The sequence below is a fragment of the Dendropsophus ebraccatus genome, chromosome 1 (genome assembly GCF_027789765.1).
Source record: "Dendropsophus ebraccatus isolate aDenEbr1 chromosome 1, aDenEbr1.pat, whole genome shotgun sequence".
In the NCBI taxonomy this organism is placed as follows: Eukaryota; Metazoa; Chordata; class Amphibia; order Anura; family Hylidae; genus Dendropsophus; species Dendropsophus ebraccatus.
The window spans coordinates 74,231,568-74,254,832 of NC_091454.1; the positions used below are offsets into that span (position 1 = coordinate 74,231,568).

The window sequence follows — 23,265 nt, forward strand, 5'->3', positions numbered from 1 at the left end:
ACAACGTTAACATGTTTCGGGGGAGTATCCTCCCTTCCTCAGAACCAAAGTGCATGATCTCTATTTATCCACATAGCTCTGCTGGTTTACCACTTGTCAATAGGAGCTCCAATAATCGTCTACTCCAGTAACAGAGTGGTTATAAACTTACTCAACAAAAGGTTTTTGATATATACTATATCTTCTTCTTCATAGGGTGTTTGGGGCTGCTATTTTTTTAACCTCTGTCCTAAATATGTTGATACCATCAGCAGCAAAAGTTCATTATGGATGTGTTATATCTGTCCGTATTGTCCAAGGCCTTGTTGAGGTAGGTGGTAAAGATTTGATAATAATTAAATATATAACTTTGGGGATTATTTCATATGTCTGGGTCTAAACCAATATGTTTATATTTTCAGGGTGTTACATATCCAGCATGCCATGGGATGTGGAGTAAATGGGCACCCCCCTTGGAAAGAAGCAGACTAGCAACCACTTCGTTTTGTGGTAATACAACCTTTCTTTTTAATTATTTGTTAGTGAAGATCACCTTTAGTTATTCTTCTCCATTTCCTCTATGTATATTTCAAGGGGGAAAGAGGAAAAAGCTGCTGTCTGACACAATAGATAGACGTGGGCTAATGGTCGAACAACCATTATACAGTTGATCTTCTGGTGAAAGCTCGCTATGCCTATGCAGCCATACACATACAACTGGGCAACGTTGATCAATGACACCAGCCGAAAGACAAATAATCTTTCTGGGAATGTACTAGGGACATTCTGTTAACCTTATTTCCCGAAAATGTGCTATCAAATGAAAATTTCAAGCTTAAGTAAACCCTACAAGTTTAACTATGTTAGTTGAGATGGAAATACCCCTTTAACAGTCAAATAATTCTAATTAAATATTTATGTTATTGAGCTATGCTTTACATCAATAGTTTTTATAGGGGTATTTTTGTGCATTTTTTAAGCCAAACATAGGATTCTATGCAAAAAAAAGAAGAAATGTACTAGAGCCACACATTGTAGATTCACTGTGTGTGTTGCCTGATTTATGTTGTTAAGACGTATCTTACACCTTTAATTTTTTCTTCTTTTTATAGTAGAACCCCAGGGAAAATTAAAAATCCAATACTGGCTGGAAGTGGGGGAACATAATAAAGAACCTATACTTACCCATCCTGGTGGCCCCTCAGTGATGCCTCACCACTAACAGCCCCGCCCCCCCGCAACATCATGACTGAGATGAGAAATGCTCTCTTAGCCAGTCATTTGGGAAACCACAGCAGTCCCTGATTGGCTGAGTTAGGAGTTCCTGTCTGGTTGTGACCATATAGGAAGCCCGGAGAAACTGGAGGCCGATGGGGGTCCATGAGCAGTGAGGCAGCACTGCAGGTGCACCTGGACGGCTAACTATAGCTTCTTTATTATGTTCTCCCTGCCAGCACTGGATTTTTAATTTCCGCCAGAATTCTTCCTTAACCCCTTCCCGCTAAAGTCAGTAAATGTACTGACCTGTAGGATGAGAGTTCCAGCACCAGTCAGTACATTTACTGACCTGCTTCCAATGCTCGCTGTTTACACAAACAGTGCCCGGGAGCTGCAACTAAACTTTTAGCTGATAGCTGACATCTTAGTGCAACTGCCTCTGGACCCCCAAAGGGGGTCCAGCATCGGCAATCGCCGGCATTGGTGGATCAGTAACGGTAATTGGTGTGATAAAAAACACATAGGATTACATTGGAGTCTCTGGAAAGAAAACGAAAATGTTAACTTTTCACTCCTACTTTGCAGTTATTCCTGTGAAATGTCTTAAGGTTACAAACCCACTTTCCGGATCTGCAGCGAGTCTCCTTGCTGCGTTTTTGCAGCGAGACTCGCTGCAGATCCTGGCCCTATACTTTCAATAGCAGAGAAACTCGCAGCAGGGATGTACATCCCTGCTGCGATTTTGTCTGCAGCCCGCCCCATTAACCCCCCGGCCGCCGGACATTATACATTACCGGGTCCCCGTTCCTGCTTGCTTCGGGGCTCCCGGTGTCTTCACGGGCCGCCCGGCCAATCAGTGCGCTGCGGCGGGGCAGCGCACTGATTGGCCGGGCGGAACGTGCCGGGAGCCGCTGAAGCAAGCAGGAGCCGGGATCAGGTAATGTATATTGCCCCCAGCCCCCGGCTGCACGATCGCCCCCAGCCCCGCAGCCTCCGACCGCACCATCGCCCGCAGCCCCCTGCCGCACGATCGCCCCCAGCCCTGCAGCCCCCGACCTCATGATCACCCCCAGCATCGCAGCCCCCGGCCGCACGATCGCCCCCAGCGGGCGATCGTGCAGCCGGGGACTGCGGGGCTGGGGGCTGCGGGCGATCGTGCGGCCGGGTGCTGCGGAGCTGCGGGCGATCGTGCGGCCGGGGGCTGGGGGGCTGCAGGCGATCGTGCGGCCGGGGGCTGCGGGGCTGGGGGCGATCGTGCGGCCGGGGGCTGCGGGGCGATCGGGGCTGCAGGGGGGCGGGCAGGATATACATTACCAGGTCCCTGCTCCTGCTTGCTTCGGCGGCTCCCGGCACGTTCCGCCCGGCCAATCAGTGCGCTGCCCCGCCGCAGCGCACTGATTGGCCGGGCGGGCCGTGAAGACACCGGGAGCCCCGAAGCAAGCAGGAACGGGGACCCGGTAATGTATAATGTCCGGCGGCCGGGGGGTTAATGGGGCGGGCTGCAGACAAGTTTCTCTGCTATTGAAAGTATAGGGCCAGGATCTGCAGCGAGTCTCGCTGCAAAAACGCAGCAAGGAGACTCGCTGCAGATCTGGCAAGTGGGTTTGTAACCTAAGGTTAAAAAAACGGTATGAATGTCAATTTGAATACTTGAAAGGGTGAAGATTTCAAAATGGATTAAATTATGGGGGCTTCTAGTATACAGGCCTCTAAAATATACTCCAAAACTGAACTGGTGCCTAAAGAATTTCTGAGTTTGAAATTTTCATGAAAATTTAGAAAATTGCTACTAAACATTTATGGCCTCTAATATCCTAAAAAAGTAAAAGCATGTTCACCAAATGCTGTTATTATAAAGTAGACATGTTCTAGATATGAATTAATAAATAATAAATGACGTATTACTATTTACCTTATTTGCAGAGACTTTCAAATTTAGAGAAATGCGCTTTTAAAAAAATTTAACAATATTTTGGAGTTATTCACAAAAAAATTCTAAAGATATAAACTCAAATTTACCACTAACATAAAGTGGAATATCTAACGAAAAAACAATCTTGGAATCACAAGGATATGTAAAAGCATTCCCAAGTTATTAATGAATAAAGTGACACATGTCATATTCATAAAATTTGCCTTGGTCCTTAAAGCCATTTCAGGCCTGGTCCTGAAAGGGTTAAATCCACTTCTGGCTTTGGCTAAACTATATGTCGGATTGTAGCCCAGCAGAAAGAAGGAACATGGCAAAAATACAACATGTGATGACACTGTGCACAGGGGGAACATACGTTCCATGCAGATGATTCCATGGTTATGTTGAACCGTCAGTAAAGTGGTTCCAAATTGAATGTCCAATACTAATGGCTTATGTTTGACATCTGTACTTTTATATTGCAGGGTCATATGCTGGGGCAGTAATCGCAATGCCTTTAGCAGGGATACTTGTTCAATACATCGGTTGGTCTTCTGTCTTTTACATTTATGGTAAGGTTGTTTTTATATTTGTATATCTTAAATAGAAAAAATCATAACAAAAAATATGTTGCTAAGTGAATTTATAGAGGGGCCAGTCCTAACCTGCTTGCTTTAGTACATGTGTCCCCAACTGGTAGCACCCGATTGGCTATTTAGTCATACATTTCTAATAAGAATAACTGGTGAATGGCACAGCACAGAGCTATAAGGTGTTCCAGAATTGTTATTTGTGGAGACTACAAAGACAGAAATGTCAGGTGAGGCCAAAAGTCCTTTTTTTCTAAACGGAATTTGTCATTGGATGACTAATTGTGTCAATCCATTTTTTAGGTTACACATATTTTGTTAGAGCGTATTGGTAAATGGAGGGGGCGTATCGAATTTTGCAGCAGCTTTGTTGACTTTGTCTCTCAGTGTACTGCTATGCGAGTAGAGAAGGGTCCAGATGGGCATAGTAATGATTTAAACTCAGGATCCACAGTGCACCTAAGAACTAATTTGCATATGAATAAAAGCCATTTTTCTTGACAATAAAGCAGCCGATACTAAATGATACTAACGTTCCTTAACCACTAACCTGCCCCATTCAGCAATCCATGCATCCAGTCATCTCCAGTCTATTTTACCTATTTTGATGGAGCTTGATATCTCCCAGGGCCGGACTGGGACTTAAAATCAGCCCTGGCAGTCAGACCCCAGCAGCCCACATACCGTATCATGGATAGCCGTGTAAAATACGCGCTGTAGCAAATTCTGCTTCATTTTGCCGTGTCCCCACTACTCCCTTATACATGTGAACCCCACCATCAGCACCTAAAAATAATGATATAACATAATCTGCTGTGGATTTGATGCAGCATATTTATGCATTCATTTCAACTGATTAAATCAGAAGCATCAAATCCGCATTGGACTAGGTATGAACGTTCCCTTAAAGGGAACCTGTGGGGTCTATACCAGGTACAGAGCTGTAGATCCCAGCGTACAGATCAGGGACTGGATCTTTAGTCCAGTGTAAACCTCTGTAATCATTCTTTTCATTACCAGCTGAAGTGTCACAGAGGTGGAGCCACAGCAGCAACTTCTGCCCCCGCCCCTGCCTGCTCTGACTGATGGACATATAGGGTGCTGCTGCTGCGGCTGCTGTTGTGAAACTTTAGTTGGAAATGAAAATGACAATTATATAAGTTTACACTGGACTAAAGTTCCTGTCAGTAATATCTCCCTCACACCTGTCTGCTGAGATCTACAGCCCTAGACCTAGATTCCCTTTAAAGGAGAAAAACATGGCCACCTTCTTCCAGAAACAGCGCCACACTCTTCTTCAGTTTGTGTGAGGTATTGCAGCTCAGTTTCATTGAAGTGAATGAAGCCAAGTTGTAATAACCACACACAGTCTGAGGACAGGGGTGGTGCTGTTTTTGGAGAAAAGTTACTATATTTTTAAAATCCCTTTTATCCTGACTATGTCTGCACCCCATATAATGGCGGTATAAGTAGTAAGGTTTTAAGGACGTACTGCGTCCTACGTCGCCCAGCATCCGTCGCGTGCATGCGCCGCAGCCGTCCGCCGCGGCGCTACACAGCCGCGGTCACCAGGTGGCAGGAGTGTTGCCCTGCGCTCCGGTAAGTTCCGGGGAGGGGGGGGGGGGGTGCGCAGTGGTGCAGTGTGTAGCGACAGGAGGGGGGGAGTAAGATTGCGCTGTGGAGCCACGCGGGGGGGGGGGGGATGTGTTTGCAATCAACGCGCGGTGGGCTGGGGGCGGCGGCAGCCCAGGTTTGCCTCAGGCGGCAGAAAGCCTGGGAACGGCCCTGAACACGGGTGTCACACTCAGTCCCTCCAGCTGTTACAAAACTACAGATCCCATCATGCCTAGACAGCTAAAGCATGATGGGAATTGTAGTTTTGCAACACCTGGAGGGACGGGTTTGACACCCTGATACAGAGGTAGATCCCAGCTGTATAAAGGTTCTGAAGACCTTATAAGGGTCTATTTAAACAGAAAGATTATCTGCCAAAGATTTGAAGCCAAAGCCAGAAACAGACTATAAACAGACATCAGATCATAAAGGAAAGCCTGAGATTTGTCCTCTTTTTAAATCCATTCCTGGCTTTGGCTTCACATCTTTGACAAATAATCTGTCAGATAATCTTTCTGTGTAAACGGACCTTTAGTGATATAGTGCAATTACATCCTGTCACTCACAGTAGGCGTCTTCTCTGCATGAAGAGACGTCCACTTTTCCTTTTCTTCTCCATCTGGCTCCGGCCATCATGAAGGCTTCTCTGGCCAGGACTCCTCTCCACGGGATCTGTCAGACAGACATTTTAGGCTTCTTGCTCCAGCAACATCCTCATCTATACATCCCTCCATATAGAATACCCCCCCCCCTGCTGTACATCCCCCTATATAGAATAGCCCCCTGCATCCCCGCATTTAGAATAGCCCCCCTGTGCATTCCCCCATATAAAATAGCCCCCCCTGCATCCCCTCATAAAGAATAGCCCCCTGCATCCCCTCATATAGAATAGCCCCCCTCCTGTACATCCCCCCATATAAAATAGCCTACCCTGTACATTCCCCCATATAGAATAGCCCCCCCTGCATCCCCCATATAGAATAGCCCCCCCCCCTGCATCCCGCCATATAGAATAGCCCCCTCCTGTACATCCCCCCATATAAAATAGCCTACCCTGTACATTCCCCCATATAGAATAGCCCCCCCCTGCATCCCGCCATATAGAATAGCCCCCCTGCATCCCCTCATAAAGAATAGCCCCCTGCATCCCCTCATATAGAATAGCCCCCCTCCTGTACATCCCCCCATATAAAATAGCCTACCCTGTACATTCCCCCATATAGAATAGCCCCCCCTGCATCCCGCCATATAGAATAGCCCCCCTGCATCCCTCCATATAGAATAGCCCCCCCCTGCATCCCGCCATATAGAATAGCCCCCCTGCATCCCCTCATAAAGAATAGCCCCCTGCATCCCCTCATATAGAATAGCCCCCCTCCTGTACATCCCCCCATATAAAATAGCCTACCCTGTACATTCCCCCATATAAAATAGCCCACCGTGCAACCCCCCATATAGAATAGCCCCCCCTGCATCCCCCTATATAGAATAGCCCCCTGAATCCCCAATATAGAATAGCCCCCCCCCTGCATCCCCCAATATAGAATAGCCCCCTGCATCCCCCCAATATAGAATAGCCCCCTGCATCCCCCCAATATAGAATAGCCCCCTGCATCCCCCTCCCATATAGAATAGCCCCCCTGCATCCCCCAATATAGAATAGCCCCCTGCATCCCCCCAATATAGAATAGCCCCCTGCATCCCCCTCCTATATAGAATAGCCCCCTGCATCCCCCTCCCATATAGAATAGCCCCCCTGCATCCCCCTCCTATATAGAATAGCCCCCTGCATCCCCCTCCTATATAGAATAGCCCCCTGCATCCCCCTCCCATATAGAATAGCCCCCTGCATCCCCCTCCCATATAGAATAGCCCCCTGCATCCCCCTCCCATATAGAATAGCCCCCTGCATCCCCCTCCCATATAGAATAGCCCCCCTGCATCCCCCTCCCATATAGAATAGCCCCCTGCATCCCCCCATATAGAATAGCCCCCTGCATCCCCCCATATAGAATAGCCCCTCTGCATCCCACCATATAGAATAGCCCCTCTGCATCCCCCTCCCATATAGAATAGCCCCCTGCATCCCCCTCCTATATAGAATAGCCCCCCTGCATCCCCCTCCCATATAGAATAGCCCCCCTGCATCCCCCCATATAGAATAGCCCCCCCTGCATCCCCCTCCCATATAGAATAGCCCCCCTGCATCCCCCTCCCATATAGAATAGCCCCCCCCCCCCCATGGCCACATATGAAGGGGTTAAAAAAACAAACAAACATTCTCACCTCACCTCGATCCCCAGCAGCTTCTTCCTCGACTGGATGTTCGGTCCACGGCGGCAGCTCCCCTCCTCTCTCTTCTCCAGGTCCTCAGCGGCGCGTCAGGGAAGTGACGTCACCGCTGGGGGCCTGGTGGAGGTGGCTGCAGACGTGCCTGCGCGCGGCACGTCTGCGGCCCTCGGCACTTGGGGGGGGGATCAGGCGGGGCGGAGACACACCACTGCAGCCCCCTCCCGCAACCACAGCCCGCTCACCTCGACCCGGCTGGCCCGCTCCTGACGTGCTCCTGCAATCAACGAGGGGCCGATGCACATTGATTGGATTGGAGGAGCACGTCAGGAGCGGGCCGCAGCGGTGATTTTTTTTATTTATTTTTTTCCCATTGTGCGGCCCCCGGGCTGGTAATCTGGCCAGCCCAGCGGGCGTTTGCCCGCCTTGCCAGATTACCAGACCGGGCCTGATATCTCCAATTGCTGCTAAAAGCAGCTCAGGCCAGATGGTATATAATAATAATAATAACAACAACAACAACAACAATAATAACAACAACAACAACAACAACAATAATAATAATTAAAAAATTAAAAAATTAAAAATTAAAAAATGACAATCAGAAATAAAAGTAAATGCTTCTGCTCTAAAAATTACAAAAATGTAGGTGATACATTCACTATGTAGGAAGATAAGGCATCAAGTCCCCATGAGGCCCCCTCTCCATTGACCTCCAAAAACCATTTACTAAAAGGTACTAAGCAATCCTTTAACCATTTTGCTAAATTTGTCTCAAAATCTATGTAGGGCAAAAAATCCTGAAAGCATATGTATCCAATGTCCCCCTGACGTACCCCACAAAGCCTGGCTGTGCGGGGGGTGGGGTGTCCATGAACCTCCCGTGCCTGGTTTACCATAATTTATAACAGTCCTAAATCCCGAAATCTACAAGCCAATAAGATCATCAGAGCTGACACCCCTGTGGTGCCCACAGCTCAGTGATAGCCACAAGGAAATGCTTTGCAGGAGCACACAGGCTTGCCAGATATACTGTATGTCAGAAAACAGTTATATAAATAAATTAATATATATAAATTGCACACCTTGTTGTACGTAACTACACTATCAGCAATTTGTAAACATTTTTTTCCTGTAACCTTCATTTATCTTATGATAATGATACCAGCTGTGACCTCCAGTGAACAGGTAAAATTTCTGGGGAAGTCCAGCATTAAATATTCAGTGCTCATGCAGAACCACCACAAGGTCATTAATGCATTACACCGTTCCCTTACAAATGAATGTGCCATCCATGTTGGGGTGCGTTCACATGTACAGGATCTGCAGCAGATCTGAAGTCGCAGATTTGCTTTGAATCTAATTTGGGCCATGAAATCTGTTCTGGATCTGCTGCAGATTCAAATCTGCGCCATCAAATCTGTACGTGTGAACGCAGATATGTCAGAGGTGCTCTTCACTCTAATAGAGTAGGTTGCTGAATAGAAGACCCCCTTCTATTAACTCTATGATCCATGCACATTAAGGCCATATTCACACGTTGTAAGAGAACGGCCGTTCTGTGACCTGGCCAGTCTCAGAAAAGATGCTGCTAGGGATCCTGACCAGAGTGTATACTATGGGGGAGATTTATCAAAGGGTGTAAAATTTAGACTGGTGCAAACTGGCCACAGCAACCAATCACAGCTCAGCTTTAGGCAGTGCTGAAAGGAAAGCTGAGCTGTGATTGGTTGCTGTGGGCAGTTTGCACCAGTCTAAATTTTACACCCTTTGATAAATGTCCCCCTATGTGTATACACTCCGGCCTTCCACAGAAGGCAGCACTGCGTAAGCTACGTAGAAATCACAGCCATTGTTGCAAATATGCAACAATGGCCGTGATTACTATGTAGCTGACGTAGTGTGAACATAGCCTTAATATGCTTTTTTTTTATACTGAACTGCAGTAATGGTTAAACGCTTCTGTAGTAAACATACTAATACATAAAACTCCTTCATGCAGGATTCTTTGGAATGATCTGGTACATATTCTGGTTGCTACATGCCACAGAGAGCCCAGCTGCCCATCCTTCTATTACTGCCGAAGAAAGATCATACATTGAGACCAGCATTGGAGAAGGCAGTAGTTTAGTTACATCTAGTGTAAGTATAGTATTATTCTATTATGTTGTGGAGAGAGAGCTTAAAGGAATTCATTCAGATCATACCAGAGCTCTCCTCTTTGGCATTTATAAAGGGATACTCCAGTATAAGAAAACGGTATTTCAACTATCGCCCCAAGATCTATAACTTCCTAATATAACGTTATTACCAATAGTCCTCGCTTCAGCAGCTTTTCTGTACTTCATCAATGACAGGAAATGGAAATTTGAAGGACTATTTGCTCAGTGTGAATTGGCCCTAAGGTTATGTGCACACTGAGGAATAGGCAAGGATTTTGAAGCGGAATCAGCTCTTTATTCCTTAATTCCTCCTGTAAAATATGAACAGAGCAATATTCCATTCTGTTCAATGGGATTTTCGCTTTGTTGTTAACCTGGCAAAATTTTCAAGCAGAATTTTCTGCCATGGATCTGCTTTCCACCCAAAGAATTGACATGTCCATTATTTAGGCAGAATCCACAAGAGAAATCTTATAGAAGTCACTGGGGCTTCAATTCTGCTCCTATTCTGCCAGAGCTGAATTGACGAGATATTTTGAGCAGAAAACTTTCCTCTTCATCATTAGATCGCCCAGGGAGCCCATAGGAGATAGCGGCGGTCTACTGCTGCCCTGCCGCTCCTGCTACTCGGGGTGACGGTCAGCAGACCGTCTTTATTGTTGCAATTTTTTTCAACATGTTAAATGACAACGATCAGCCGATCAGGATATGGATGATCGCTTGTTGTAAAAGGGCCTTTAGTGTTCAGAACCCTATGGTAGGTCTACGCAAAAAATTGCTGTTATTTTCATGTATTTGCCTGGTGCAGCTTTGATAAATCTGGGCCTATGTATATATTATAATATACATAAATATGTATACTATAGCTATATACCAGCCAGACCACTGCTTGTAGAGGGAAGGGGTGGTCAGTAAGTAAATATATAAATGCATGGCACAAATTTGTGATTGAAATAAGAAATCTTTAAGTTAAACAAGTGTTTTGGTTTCCACAAACTACTGTAAACTACTTTAATATGATTTGACAATTGCTTTTCAAGATCTCTGCTTAAAATCGTAGAAAGGTAAGTTACACTGTGGACATTAAAACTTTTCAGTATAGTAACCTGTGTAAACCAAATGAAAATCCAATGAAATTGAAAAAAGGCAGACAGGCAGGGGGTGGGAGAAAATAATAAACAAGTAAACTTAAGGCCCTCTTACATGAAATTATTATTGCCGTTATGGGCGATAATCGTCTTGTGTAACTAAAGGCAACGATCAGCTGACATGAACGATGTTGGCTAATCGTTGCTGTCGTTTGTCTTTCAACATGTTGAAAGACAAACGACTAATATAGAAGCGATCTGCTGCTGTCGCTCCGTGGAATAGAAGCGGCAGCAGCAGACTGCTGCTATCTTCTATGGGATGCCCAGAGGATCAAACGATCACCCAGGCAGCCCCCCCGCAACTCCCCGTGGCCCCCCCTGTACTCAACCGCTTGCTGCCGGCAGTAAGCAGGTAATGAGGAGCAAACGAGGGCTGACAGCGCTTCTTTGCTCCTCTCCGTCGCCCCGTGTAACAAGGGCTTTACTCTTCCTCGTGCCTCTGTAGCACCGATCCCTGGTCCTGTTGACGGCCAACGGTTGTCACCTTCTTCTGGAATCCAGGTATGTCATGTACCCGGCTCCACCAGCTGCAGCGTCATGGCCCAGCTGAGCAACTGCCGTTCAGCCAGTCAGTGACTGGGGTGGCAGGCAATCACTCAGCCAGGTATATGATGTTTCAGAGGAGCTGCATAACTCTACTTTGTTTATTATTTTCCCACACCTCCCCTGCCTGTGTGCCTTTTTTTATATCGTGGGACGACTTTAAAGATTTTTTTAAAACTAAAATCCAGAATATCTCATACTGTTACATACACTCATTAACAAATATTTATTAATTGTTTTTATAATAATGGTAGCTTATATTTCCAGAAATTTAAGACACCATGGAAGAAGTTCTTTACCTCAATGCCAGTCTATGCAATCATAGTTGCAAATTTCTGCAGAAGCTGGACATTTTATCTACTGTTGATCAGCCAACCTGCTTACTTTGAAGAAGTATTTGGTTTCCCAATAAGTAAGGTACGTGTTTTAAGTGGGTAAAAGTATTCCTTGTTGGAACTTAAAGGGAAACTCCAGGTAGAGGTTAAAAAAAAAAAATCTTCTGCAGAAGCATATAGCATCAATTACCTATCTATCCCAGTTTTAAAACTACCAAAAATCCATTAGTTTGGGGGGGGGGGTTTGTTCTGTTTTGTGTTTCTGTACTTCCTGGTTGATCAGTTCCCAGAATGCACTACTGGTTACACAATACAATGCTTTCCCTCAGTTGTTCATCACAGTCCTCCACCCTGCACATTCCCCGGCCAGATCTATCGCAGAACATCTAGGCTGTGTTCACACAGTGCAGTTTCATTGTGTTACTGAATTATTTGCAGTACTTTATCATTTCATTGTTGTCCCACCCACACAGCACACTGTATTCTCTACCTGTAACACCACACAGCACGCTGTATTCTCTCCCTGTAACACCACACAGCACACTGTATTCTCTACCTGTAACACCACACAGCATACTGTATTCTCTACCTGTAACACCACACAGAACGCTGTATTCTCTACCTGTAACACCACACAGCACGCTGTATTCTCTACCTGTAACACCACACAGCACACTGTATTCTCTACCTGTAACACCACACAGCACACTGTATTCTCTACCTGTAACACCACACAGCACACTGTATTCTCTACCTGTAACACCACACTGTATTCTCTACCTGTAACACCACACAGCACTCTGTATTCTCTACCTGTAACACCACACAGCACACTGTATTCTCTACCTGTAACACCACACAGTAGGCTGTATTCTCTACCTGTAACACCACACAGAACGCTGTATTCTCTACCTGTAACACCACACAGCACACTGTATTCTCTACCTGTAACACCACACAGCACGCTGTATTCTCTACCTGTAACACCACACAGCACGCTGTATTCTCTACCTTTAACGCTGATATTAGAATAAAGAACTTTTTAATTTTTTTTTCTTTTCATTTCCATGCACATATTATGATCAAGCATCTTTTATCTTTGAAGTTGAGCTGCACAATAAGACTCTGATTCTCTCTGCTGTTAAGCACCATTTATTTGTGTTACTGCATCACTTTTGTGAATATGCTGCAGTACTGCAGTGACACTCCAACATGTGTGAACATAGCCCTAATTTCACTGCACACTTCTGCACAGAGAAATCAGTGCAACACCTGCTTCTGGCTGGTCAGAGATGGTGGATCACGCAGGGAATTGGGGGATCCAGCCCCGCCTCCTGTGACATGACGCCCTGCCCCCTGTCTGCATGATCATGATCAGCCTGATCTTAGCAAACACACACAATGTGAGACAGAGGCATGGAAGATTTGTCTCCTAAGGTGGAATAGCAGTGGGAACAATGTGGATTGGCACAGAGGCCATTTTTCTTCACTTCCTGGATTTCTATCAGCTACCAGCGTGGCAAAACTGTACAGATATGGTAATACATTATATAGACACATCTATATAACTTTTAATGTACTTTTAATAGAAAACAGGTTTTCCTTATCCAGAGTTCCCCTTTAAGTATGTTCAGCAGAATGCAGTATATTATTTTTCACAAGGCAAATAATTAGTGACATAAAATGTGCATGTTATATGGTGCATGTTTAACACTGAATGCTTCCTGATTGTTAAACGGAATGAAATGTTACATAGCAGGAAATCTTTAATTGCCATTATAGTTATTTAGAGATGAAAATTATCCAACAAACATGTAACATGTGAATAATGAGTGAATAAGTAACTGCACCTTAAACCCAAGAACTTATTGTACCACCAGCAGCATTATATGATCCTATGCGAACATGCTCCCTGCCTGCCATGGGGACTAAACTGACAGAAGAGACTAAGGGCTGTATTACATGGCCCAACGACTTGGTGTAAGTGAGCACTGATTTGCTAGATTGGGTTCTTGCTTACTGCCCGGTAATTGTGCAGCAAGTGCTACTTGGACATTGTTAGCGATGTCCGTGCAGCCCTTGTAAAATTATACATACCTCTCCACATTCGCTGATGTCCTTCTAGCTTCAACCCACTTCCCGTAGAGTCTCAAGTGACAGGCTGCGGCACTGTCCCGGTGATTGGCTGAGCGGCGTGTCACTTCAGACACTGGGGGGAAGCTAGCAGGACATCAGGGAGCGTAGAGATGTATGTATATTTTTTTTTCTTCTTCACAGTAATAAGCCACCAGCCGCGCATTACTACATGTAATAGCCCGATGGGCAATGATTTTAGGTCAGGACCTAAAAATGCGATCAGCCAATGATTGTTGTGATTGGGCTGATAGTTGTTTTTATTAAACGGAGCGACAATCTGCTAAATTGGCCTGAGGCAGTGATCTGGAGACCTTGCCCCCAGAAAAATGATAACCCTAGCTACACTTCTTGGCTAGAGAACTGCTGCTTGGATGTGAGCTACTCTTATGAGTGTTCAAGTCCAAATTATTGTTATTTTGGGGGAGGTCATACTGGTGTTTAGATGTTTTGTCTGTACAAGAAACGTTATGTAGTGTAATTTAAGCTATGTGTTTTTTATAATTTTGTGAAGGTTCTCCTTTTCTAATATTACATTTTTTACTGTGTTAGTATGACGTCCTTTTCAGACAGCAGTAAACCAATGACTATATGAGCTGTAACAAAATACTAAGGCTATGTTGACACAGGTCATGTCTGACCTAAATTTTATCATAGATTCTTGGATACTGAAATCCATGTCAACTTCAACACCTGTGGACAGACCCTAAAATGTCTCCTGTTCCTGTTTAGGTTGGTCTACTCTCTGCAGTTCCACACATGGTCATGACAATCATTGTACCAATTGGAGGCCAGTTGGCTGATTTGTTAAGAAGCAAGCAGATACTAAGCACAACAACTGTAAGAAAAATCATGAACTGTGGAGGTATTAAATTATTATATTATGTCCCTTTATCCTTACTTTAGTAATTGTTTTATAGTTTTTCACATTAGTATTTGAATTTGGCTTTTTACAGTGAACAGTATTACAAATCCAATAGGTTTAAGTGACCTACAAATAGTAACCAGTATACTGTATTCTTGTGCAGGGTTTGGAATGGAGGCCACTCTTCTGCTGGTGGTTGGCTACTCTCATACTAAGGCCATTTCAATTTCCTTTCTCATTCTTGCAGTAGGATTCAGTGGTTTTGCTATATCAGGTGAGAACTGCCAGCCTGTTAATGATTTCATTTTGTACTTGTAATGGTCATTGTATACTATTAATATTAGTTTGTCTTATGTAAAAAAATATACAATCTATTCTGTTTCATTGTAGTCAAACCTTTGTATGTTTTAAAACCTGTATGGACACTGGGTCACCAGCTCCAACATGTCCTTCTGTCAGATCACCAAACACATGTAACAGAAGCAATATCTAGCACCAAGATTAAAGGGGAAAAAACATCAGTTTTATTTGTACTAATAATCCATAAAATGAGTTGTCACTGCCTTTAACCCTTTGAGGACCAAGCCAAAAATGACCCAGTGGACCGCGTCAATTTTCATTTTTGCGTTTTCGTATTTTCCTCCTCGCCTTCTAAGAGCTCTAGCACTTTCATTTTCCTATCTACAGGGCCAAGTAAGGGCTTGTTTTTTTCAGGAATAGGTGTACTGTGTAATGACCTCTTTTATTCTACCATTCTAACATGTATGATGGAACCCTAAAATGTTTTTCTAATGTTATGTTTTTTTGTTTTTTTTTTAAATCTTTTTTTTTGCAATTAATTATTAATAAAATGGTCCTACTGTGACTCTTCACTTTTGGGGCTGTATGGGGTCAAATTTTTTGCGCCATGATCTCTAGTTTTTATTAATACCATAATTGTGTAGATTGGATATTTTGATTGCTTTTTATTTTTTATTTTTTTATATATAATGTAACAAAAAATCAGCAATTCTGGTGCTTTTTTCCCTCTTACTTTATGCCGTTCGCCATACGGGATGGCGGTTGTTATATTTTAATATGACGGACAATTATGCACGTTACGGTATACAGTTAGGGCCAGAAATATTTGGACAGTGACACAAGTTTTGTTATTTTAGCTGTTTACAAAAACATGTTCAGAAATACAATTATATACATAATATGGGCTGAAAGTGCACACTCCCAGCTGCAATATGAGAGTTTCCACATCCAAATCGGAGAAAGGCTTTAGGAATCATAGCTCTGTAATGCATAGCCTCCTCTTTTTCAAGGGACCAAAAGTAATTGGACAATGGACTCTAAGGGCTGCAATTAACTCTGAAGGCGTCTCCCTCATTAACCTGTAATCAATGAAGTAGTTAAAAGGTCTGGGGTTGATTCCAGGTGTATGGTTTTGCATTTGGAAGCTGTTGCTGTGACCAGACAACATGCGGTCAAAGGAACTCTCAATTGAGGTGAAGCAGAACATCCTGAGGCTGAAAAAAAAGAAAAAATCCATCAGAGAGATAGCAGACATGCTTGGAGGAGCAAAATCAACAGTCGGGTACATTCTGAGAAAAAAGGAATTGACTGGTGAGCTTGGGAACTCAAAAAGGCCTAGGCGTCCACGGAAGACAACAGTGGTGGATGATCGCCACATACTTTCTTTGGTGAAGAAGAACCCATTCACAACATCAACTGAAGTCCAGAACACTCTCAGGGAAGTAGGTGTATCTGTCTCTAAGTCAACAGTAAAGAGAAGACTCCATGAAAGTAAATACAAAGGGTTCACATCTAGATGCAAACCATTCATCAAAAATATTGATTCATTCCAAAAATAGACAGGCCAGAGTTAAATTTGCTGAAAAACACCTCAAGAAGCCAGCTCAGTTCTGGAAAAGTATTCTATGGACAGATGAGGCAAAGATCAACCTGTACCAGAATGATGGGAAGAAAAAAGTTTGGAGAAGAAAGGGAACGGCACACGATCCAAGGCACACCACATCCTCTGTAAAACATGGTGGAGGCAACGTGATGGCATGGGCATGCATGGCTTTCATTGGCACTGGGTCACTTGTGTTTATTGATGACATAACAGCAGACAAGAGTAGCCGGATGAATTCTGAAGTGTACCGGGATATACTTTCAGCCCAGATTCAGCCAAATGCTGCAAAGTTGATCGGACGGCGCTTCATAGTACAGATGGACATTGACCCCAAGCATACAGCCAAAGCTACCCAGGAGTTCATGAGTGCAAAAAAGTGGAACATTCTGCAATGGCCAAGTCAATCACCAGATCTTAACCCAATTGAGCATGCATTTCACTTGCTCAAATCCAGACTTAAGACGGAAAGACCCGCAAACAAGCAAGACCTGAAGGCTGCGGCTGTAAAGGCCTGGCAAAGCATTAAGAAGGAGGAAACCCAGCGCTTGGTGATGTCCATGGGTTCCAGACTTAAGGCAGTGATTGCCTCCAAAGGATTCGCAACAAAATATTGAAAAAAAAATATTTTGTTTGGGTTATGTTTATTTGTCCAATAACTTTTGAGCTTCTAAAATGTGGAGTGTTTGTAAAGAAATGTGTACAATTCCTACATTTTCTATCAGATATTTTTTTTCAACCCTTCAAATTAAACGTTACAATCTGCACTTGAATTCTGTTGTAGAGGTTTCATTTCAAATCCAATGTGGTGGCATGCAGAGTCCAACTCGCGAAACTTGTGTCACTGTCCAAATATTTCTGTCCCTAACTGTATATGTTTATTTATTTTGTATGTTTTATTTATATAATGGGAAATCAGGTGCAGCCTGTCATTAACTGTGAGGGCCTGGCTTGAGAATGGCAGCTTGAGAATGGCGGCGTGAAGCTGTCAAAAAGTTGTGCCACTTGGATTGCTGTGTTATGTTTTTTCAATAAATTCACAAATTTCTTGAACTTACCTGCTGGAGTGCCGTGGGATTTTCTCCTATATATATCATTGAGCATGGGTCAAGACTTACCTGCTAGCACCCTCCATGTGCTGCTTCTTTTCCCTATCTATCTATCTATCTATCTATCTCCTTTCTATCTATCTATCTATCTATCTATCTATCTATCTATCTATTCCTTACAGATTAGCTCGAAGCTGTGAGCTGCATAACATGCAGTTATAAGGTTGGCACTAGATTAACCACAGTTCTTGGAAGCTTTTTATTGCTTTTTTATAATGGTATTAGAGATTATTGCTTTGTTATGCACTTGCTGTTTTAGTTGAGTTCACTTTAAATGTTTTTTTTTCAACCTACTACCAGAACTAATGCATCTTGAACAGTCAACATCCCCCCACATAGTACCCAATTTAATTATTCTACATCACTGATGCTAAAAAAGATACATAAACACGATAATTTGTAATTAAATGTCCATCATTGTTGCCTCCTGTTTTAATTTCTGCAAACAAAGACACAAATATTCCAGCATTGTTCTCATTAATGAATCTTGTGCTTGATAACATCTGGGGAATCAGCCGGCTGGTGAATCTGATTGTAGAAGGTAAATAATATTGCCTTCACTGTGTTGTTTTCCTGCCAGGTCTACAATGTGATGCTGATTAGTAAATCACTGGGCAAGGATGCCAGGTGCTGTCATTATACACAGTGAATGATAAAAAGTTATCATATACTGTAGTCTGGATCATTTGCTGGCCATGTCATAAGGGATACTCTTTACTCTGTGCTTGAAGGGAAATAGGGGGAGGGGGCATGATAAAAACCTTTTAAGAGAATCTGTCAGCTGTAGTTCACATTTCAAACTGCTGACACTGTTAGATGCAGAAGCTGTTAGGTCATGAAGACACATGGGGGGAATTTATCAAACATGGTGAGAAGTGAAACTGGCTCAGTTGCCCCTAGCAACCAATCAGATTCCACCTTTCATTTTCCAAAGAGTCTGTGAGGAATGAAAGGTGGAATCTGATTGGTTGCTAGGGGCAATTGAGCCAGTTTCACTTTACACCATGTTTGATAAATCTCCCCCATGGTGCCTTTAATATATCTTTGTACTATAGAATAAAGGTATTTGTCTACATTCTGGAAGCACAGATATATGAAAAGTACCATGTGTCTCCTTGACCTAACAGCTACCAGCAGTTTAGAATGTAAATATGGCAAGCGACATATTCCTTTTAAATATATAAAGGGTCTAAATAAGGCTCTGCAAGGGGAGTATTGTTTTTAATAAGAAACTGAACATGAGAAAATATTACTTTTCTGAAAGAGTAGTAGATACTTAACCCCTTAAGGACCGGGGCAATTTTGATTTTTGCGTTTTCGTTTTTTCCTCCTTGTGCATAAAAGGCCATAGCAGTTGTATTTTTTCACCTAGAAACCCACATGAGCCCTGATTTTTTGCGCCACTAATTGTACTTTGCAATGACAGGCTGAATTTTTGCATAAAGTACACTGCAAAAGTGGATATGTACACTGTTTTTAGTGGATATGTGTTTTTACGCCGTTCGCCCCTGGGGTAAAACTGACTTGTTATATATGTTCCACAAGTCGTTACGATTAAAACGATATATAACATGTATAACTTTTCTTGTATCTGATGGCCTGTAAAAAATTAAAACCATTGTTTACAAATATACGTTCCTTAACCCCTTAAGGACAGAGCCTGAAATGGCCTTAATGACAGAGACAAATTTTATGAATATGACCAGTGTCACTTTATTCATTAATAACTTCGGGATGCTTTTACCTATCCGGCTGATTCTGAGATTGTTTTCTCGTGACATATTGTACTTTACATTTCTGGTAAATTGGAGTCGATAATCATAACAAATCTTTATGAAAAAAACCCAAATAATGTGAAAAAATGTGAAAAACTGCATTTTTCCAACTTTGAAACTTTTTTGCGTATACAGAAAGTGGTTATACCACATAAATTATATATTAAATAGCATTAGCAACATGTCTACTTTATGTTGGCGGCATTTATTAAACGATCTTTAATTTTTTTTAGACAATAGGAAGCTTAAAACATTAGCAGCAAATTTCCAAATTTTCAGTAAAATTTCAAAATCAGATATTTTTAGGGACCTGTTCAGGTTCAAAGTGTATTTGAGGGGCCTGTATGTTAGAAAGCCCCACAAAGCACCCCATTTCAGAAACTGCACCCCCCACACTCTGCAAAAGCATATCCAGAAAGTGTTTTAACCCTTTAGGGGAGTCACAGAAATAAAAGCTAAGTGTGTAAGAAATTTGAAAATTTTAATTTTCTGTGCAGAGATTTTATTGTAATCCAATATTTTTCATAATTATAAACCTATTACCAGAGAAATGCACCCTAATAATTATTGCCCCGTTTCTGCAGTTTACAGAAATACCCCATATGTGGCCCTATTGCGCTATTTGACGCAACCACAAGCCTCAGATACAAAGGAGCGCCTAGTGAATTTCAACGCCTCCGTTATATTTGGTCATTTCTGACTGTACCACTTCAGGTTGGCAGAGGCTCTGGGGTGCCAAAACCTAAAAAACACCCCTAAAGGGACACCATTTAGAAAACTAGACCCCTCAAGGAATGTAACAAGGGGTGCGGTGAGCATTTGGACCCCACAGGTGCTTCACAGATTTTCCGAACAATATGGCGTGAAAAAAGAAAAATTTATTTTTTACACTAAACCGTTGTTCTAGCCTTCAATTTTTCATTTTCTTAAAGGGATAAGAGGAAAAAAAAGACACAAAATGTGTAGCGCAGTTTCTCCCGAGTACGGAAATACCCCACATGTGGCGATAAAGTGCCAAGGGGGCGCAGGACGAGCCTCCAAAGGGAAGGAGCACCAATTGGCTTTTGGAAGCTGAATTTCACTGGAAAGGATTTCAAGGGCCATGTCGCATTTACAGAGCCCTCGTGCTGCCAAGACACTGGAAACCCCCCACAAGTGATTCCATTCTGGAAACTACACCCCTCAAGGAATCTAACAAGGGGTTCAGTGAGCATATGGACCCCACTGGTGACGGGCACAAATGTGGAACAATGTGACGTGAAAGGGAAAAATTTCATTTTTTCACTTTCATGGCACAAATGTGCCCGTCATCAAGGGGTTCATATCCTCACTGCACCCCTTGTTAGATTCCCTGAGGGGTGTAGTTTCCAGAATGGGGTCACTTGTGGGGGGTTTCCAGTGTTTTGGCAGCACGAGGGCTCTGTAAATGCGACATGGCGTTCATCATCCATTCTAGCCAAATCCAACCTCCAAAATCCAAATGGCGCTCCTTCCCTTCGGAGGCTTGCCCTGCGCCCACATGGCGCTTTATGTCCACATGTGGGGTATTTACGGACTCGGGGGAAATTGCTCTACACATATTGTGTGTTTTTTTCTCTTTTAACCCCTTGTGAAAATGATAAATTCAAGGCTAAACCAACATTATAGTGTAAAAAATGTAATATTTCATTTTCACGCCACATTGTTCCACATTTGTGTCCGTCACCAGTGGGGTCCATATGCTCACTACACCCCTTGTTACATTCCTTGAGGGGTGCAGTTTCCATAATGGGGTCACTTGTGGGGGGTTTCAACTGTCTTGGCAACACAGAGGCCTTTTGAATGCAACATGGCCCCTCAAAATCCATTCCATCCAAATCCAGCCTTCAAAAACGAAATGGCGCTCCTTCCCTTCGGAGGCTTGCCCTGCGCCCACATGGCGCTTTATGTCCACATGTGGGGTATTTACGGACTCGAGGGAAATTGCTCTACACATATTGTGTGTTTTTTTCTCTTTTAACCCCTTGTGAAAATGATAAATTCAAGGCTAAACCAACATTATAGTGTAAAAAATGTAATATTTCATTTTCACGCCACATTGTTCCACATTTGTGCCCGTCACCAGTGGGGTCCATATGCTCACTACACCCCTTGTTACATTCCTTGAGGGGTGTAGTTTCCATAATGGGGTCACTTGTGGGGGGGTTCAACTGTCTTGGCAACACAGAGGCCTTTTGAATGCAACATGGCCCCTTAAAATCCATTCCATCCAAATCCAGCCTTCAAAAACCAAATGGCGCTCCTTCCCTTCGGAGGCTTACCCTGCGCCCACATGGCGCTTTATGTCCACATGTGGGGTATTTCCGTACTCAGGGGAAATTGCTCTACACATTTAGTGTTTTTTTTTTATCTTTTAGCCCCTTGTGAAAATGAAAAAATCATGACAAGATTAATGATTTAGAGTAAAAATTTTACAAAAATTACACTAAATGTTGGTCTAGCCTTGATTTTTTCCATTTCCACAAGGGGTTAAAAAAGAAAATTAACACAAAACGTGTAGGGTAGTTTCCCCTGAGTACGAAAATACCCCACATGTGGACATAATGTGCCATATGGGCACAGGGCAAGCCACCAAAGGGACAGAGCGCCATTTAGAGGCTGGAATGGAGGATGGAGGCCATGTCGCAATTACAAAGCTCCTGTGCTGCCAGGTCAGTAGAAACCCCCGACAAGTGACCCCATTCTGGAAACTACACCCCATAAGGAATCTAACAAGGGGTGCAGTGAGCATATGGACCCCACTGGTGACAGGCACTTACGTAAAACATGTGCCGAGAAAATAAAAAATACCATTTTTTTCATTTTCACGTCCCAAATGTGGCCGTCACCAGGGGGCCATATCCCCGCTGCCCCCCTTGTTAGATTCCTTATGGGGTGTAGTTTCCAGAATGGGGTCACTTGTGGGGGGTTTCTACTGTCCTGGCAGCACAGAGGCTTTGTAATTGCATCATGGCATCCTCTAATGGGAATGGCGGCCATACCTATTTAGCTGGGGAAAAGGGACAATTCTAATTTATTTGGGGGTATTAGGCCAATTATTAGTTTATAAGGTTGAAAATGACAGGTGTCCATCAAATTCAACCTGTGTTGATCCAGAGGAAGGCAAAAACCCTCGTAAGGCAGACGACAGTAGCCTCATCACAGGGGAAAAATTCCTCCCCGACTCCATAATGGCGATCAGAATAATCCCTGGACCAACGTGACCCCTGAAATAGGAATAAGGGACAGAATTTAGATAATGTAGAACTCCAGTGACGTGTGGTGCGCCTTGGAGCGATCCGGTATGCAGAGGCCGGGGGATCAGGACAGGTGTCACACTGGTAAATGTTGTCCTTCCTGATCCCCCTGTTACCCCACACTCTGCACTTCTTCTGGGGTCTCCCTTTCTCCAGTGTGGGGGACGTCACCTGGAAAATGTTGTCCTGGTGCGATACGGGGTCCCACATATCCAGAAGCGCTGGGTCCGCTCCATGGCTGCTAAATATTAGGGCGCTATTACTGCTTCTGATATGTTCGGATCGTGCCGCAAGCTACAGGGCAGCGAGGGACCGGAAGAGGGGGCGCTGGTATAAAAGTTATCCCCGTACAGGTGGTGACCTTTATCCAGCAGTGGGAAGATCAGTTCCCGGACGATCTTTCCACTTGTTCCGAGGA

General features: G+C 43.7%; 1 protein-coding gene across 2 annotated transcripts in view; it reads left to right on the plus strand.

Moving 5' to 3' along the window:
• Positions 1-23,265, plus strand: part of SLC17A8 (solute carrier family 17 member 8) — a 39,508-nt gene that overhangs the window by 7,987 nt on the left and 8,256 nt on the right. The window contains exons 4-10 of one of the 2 annotated variants that reach the window (XM_069955454.1): positions 196-310; positions 402-489; positions 3,595-3,681; positions 9,605-9,744; positions 11,723-11,872; positions 14,656-14,788; positions 14,952-15,062. In XM_069955454.1, coding sequence (XP_069811555.1) covers positions 196-310; positions 402-489; positions 3,595-3,681; positions 9,605-9,744; positions 11,723-11,872; positions 14,656-14,788; positions 14,952-15,062 — 824 coding nt within the window. The remainder of the gene's footprint in view (positions 1-195; positions 311-401; positions 490-3,594; positions 3,682-9,604; positions 9,745-11,722; positions 11,873-14,655; positions 14,789-14,951; positions 15,063-23,265) is intronic. The other variant, XM_069955465.1, reaches the window with a different exon arrangement.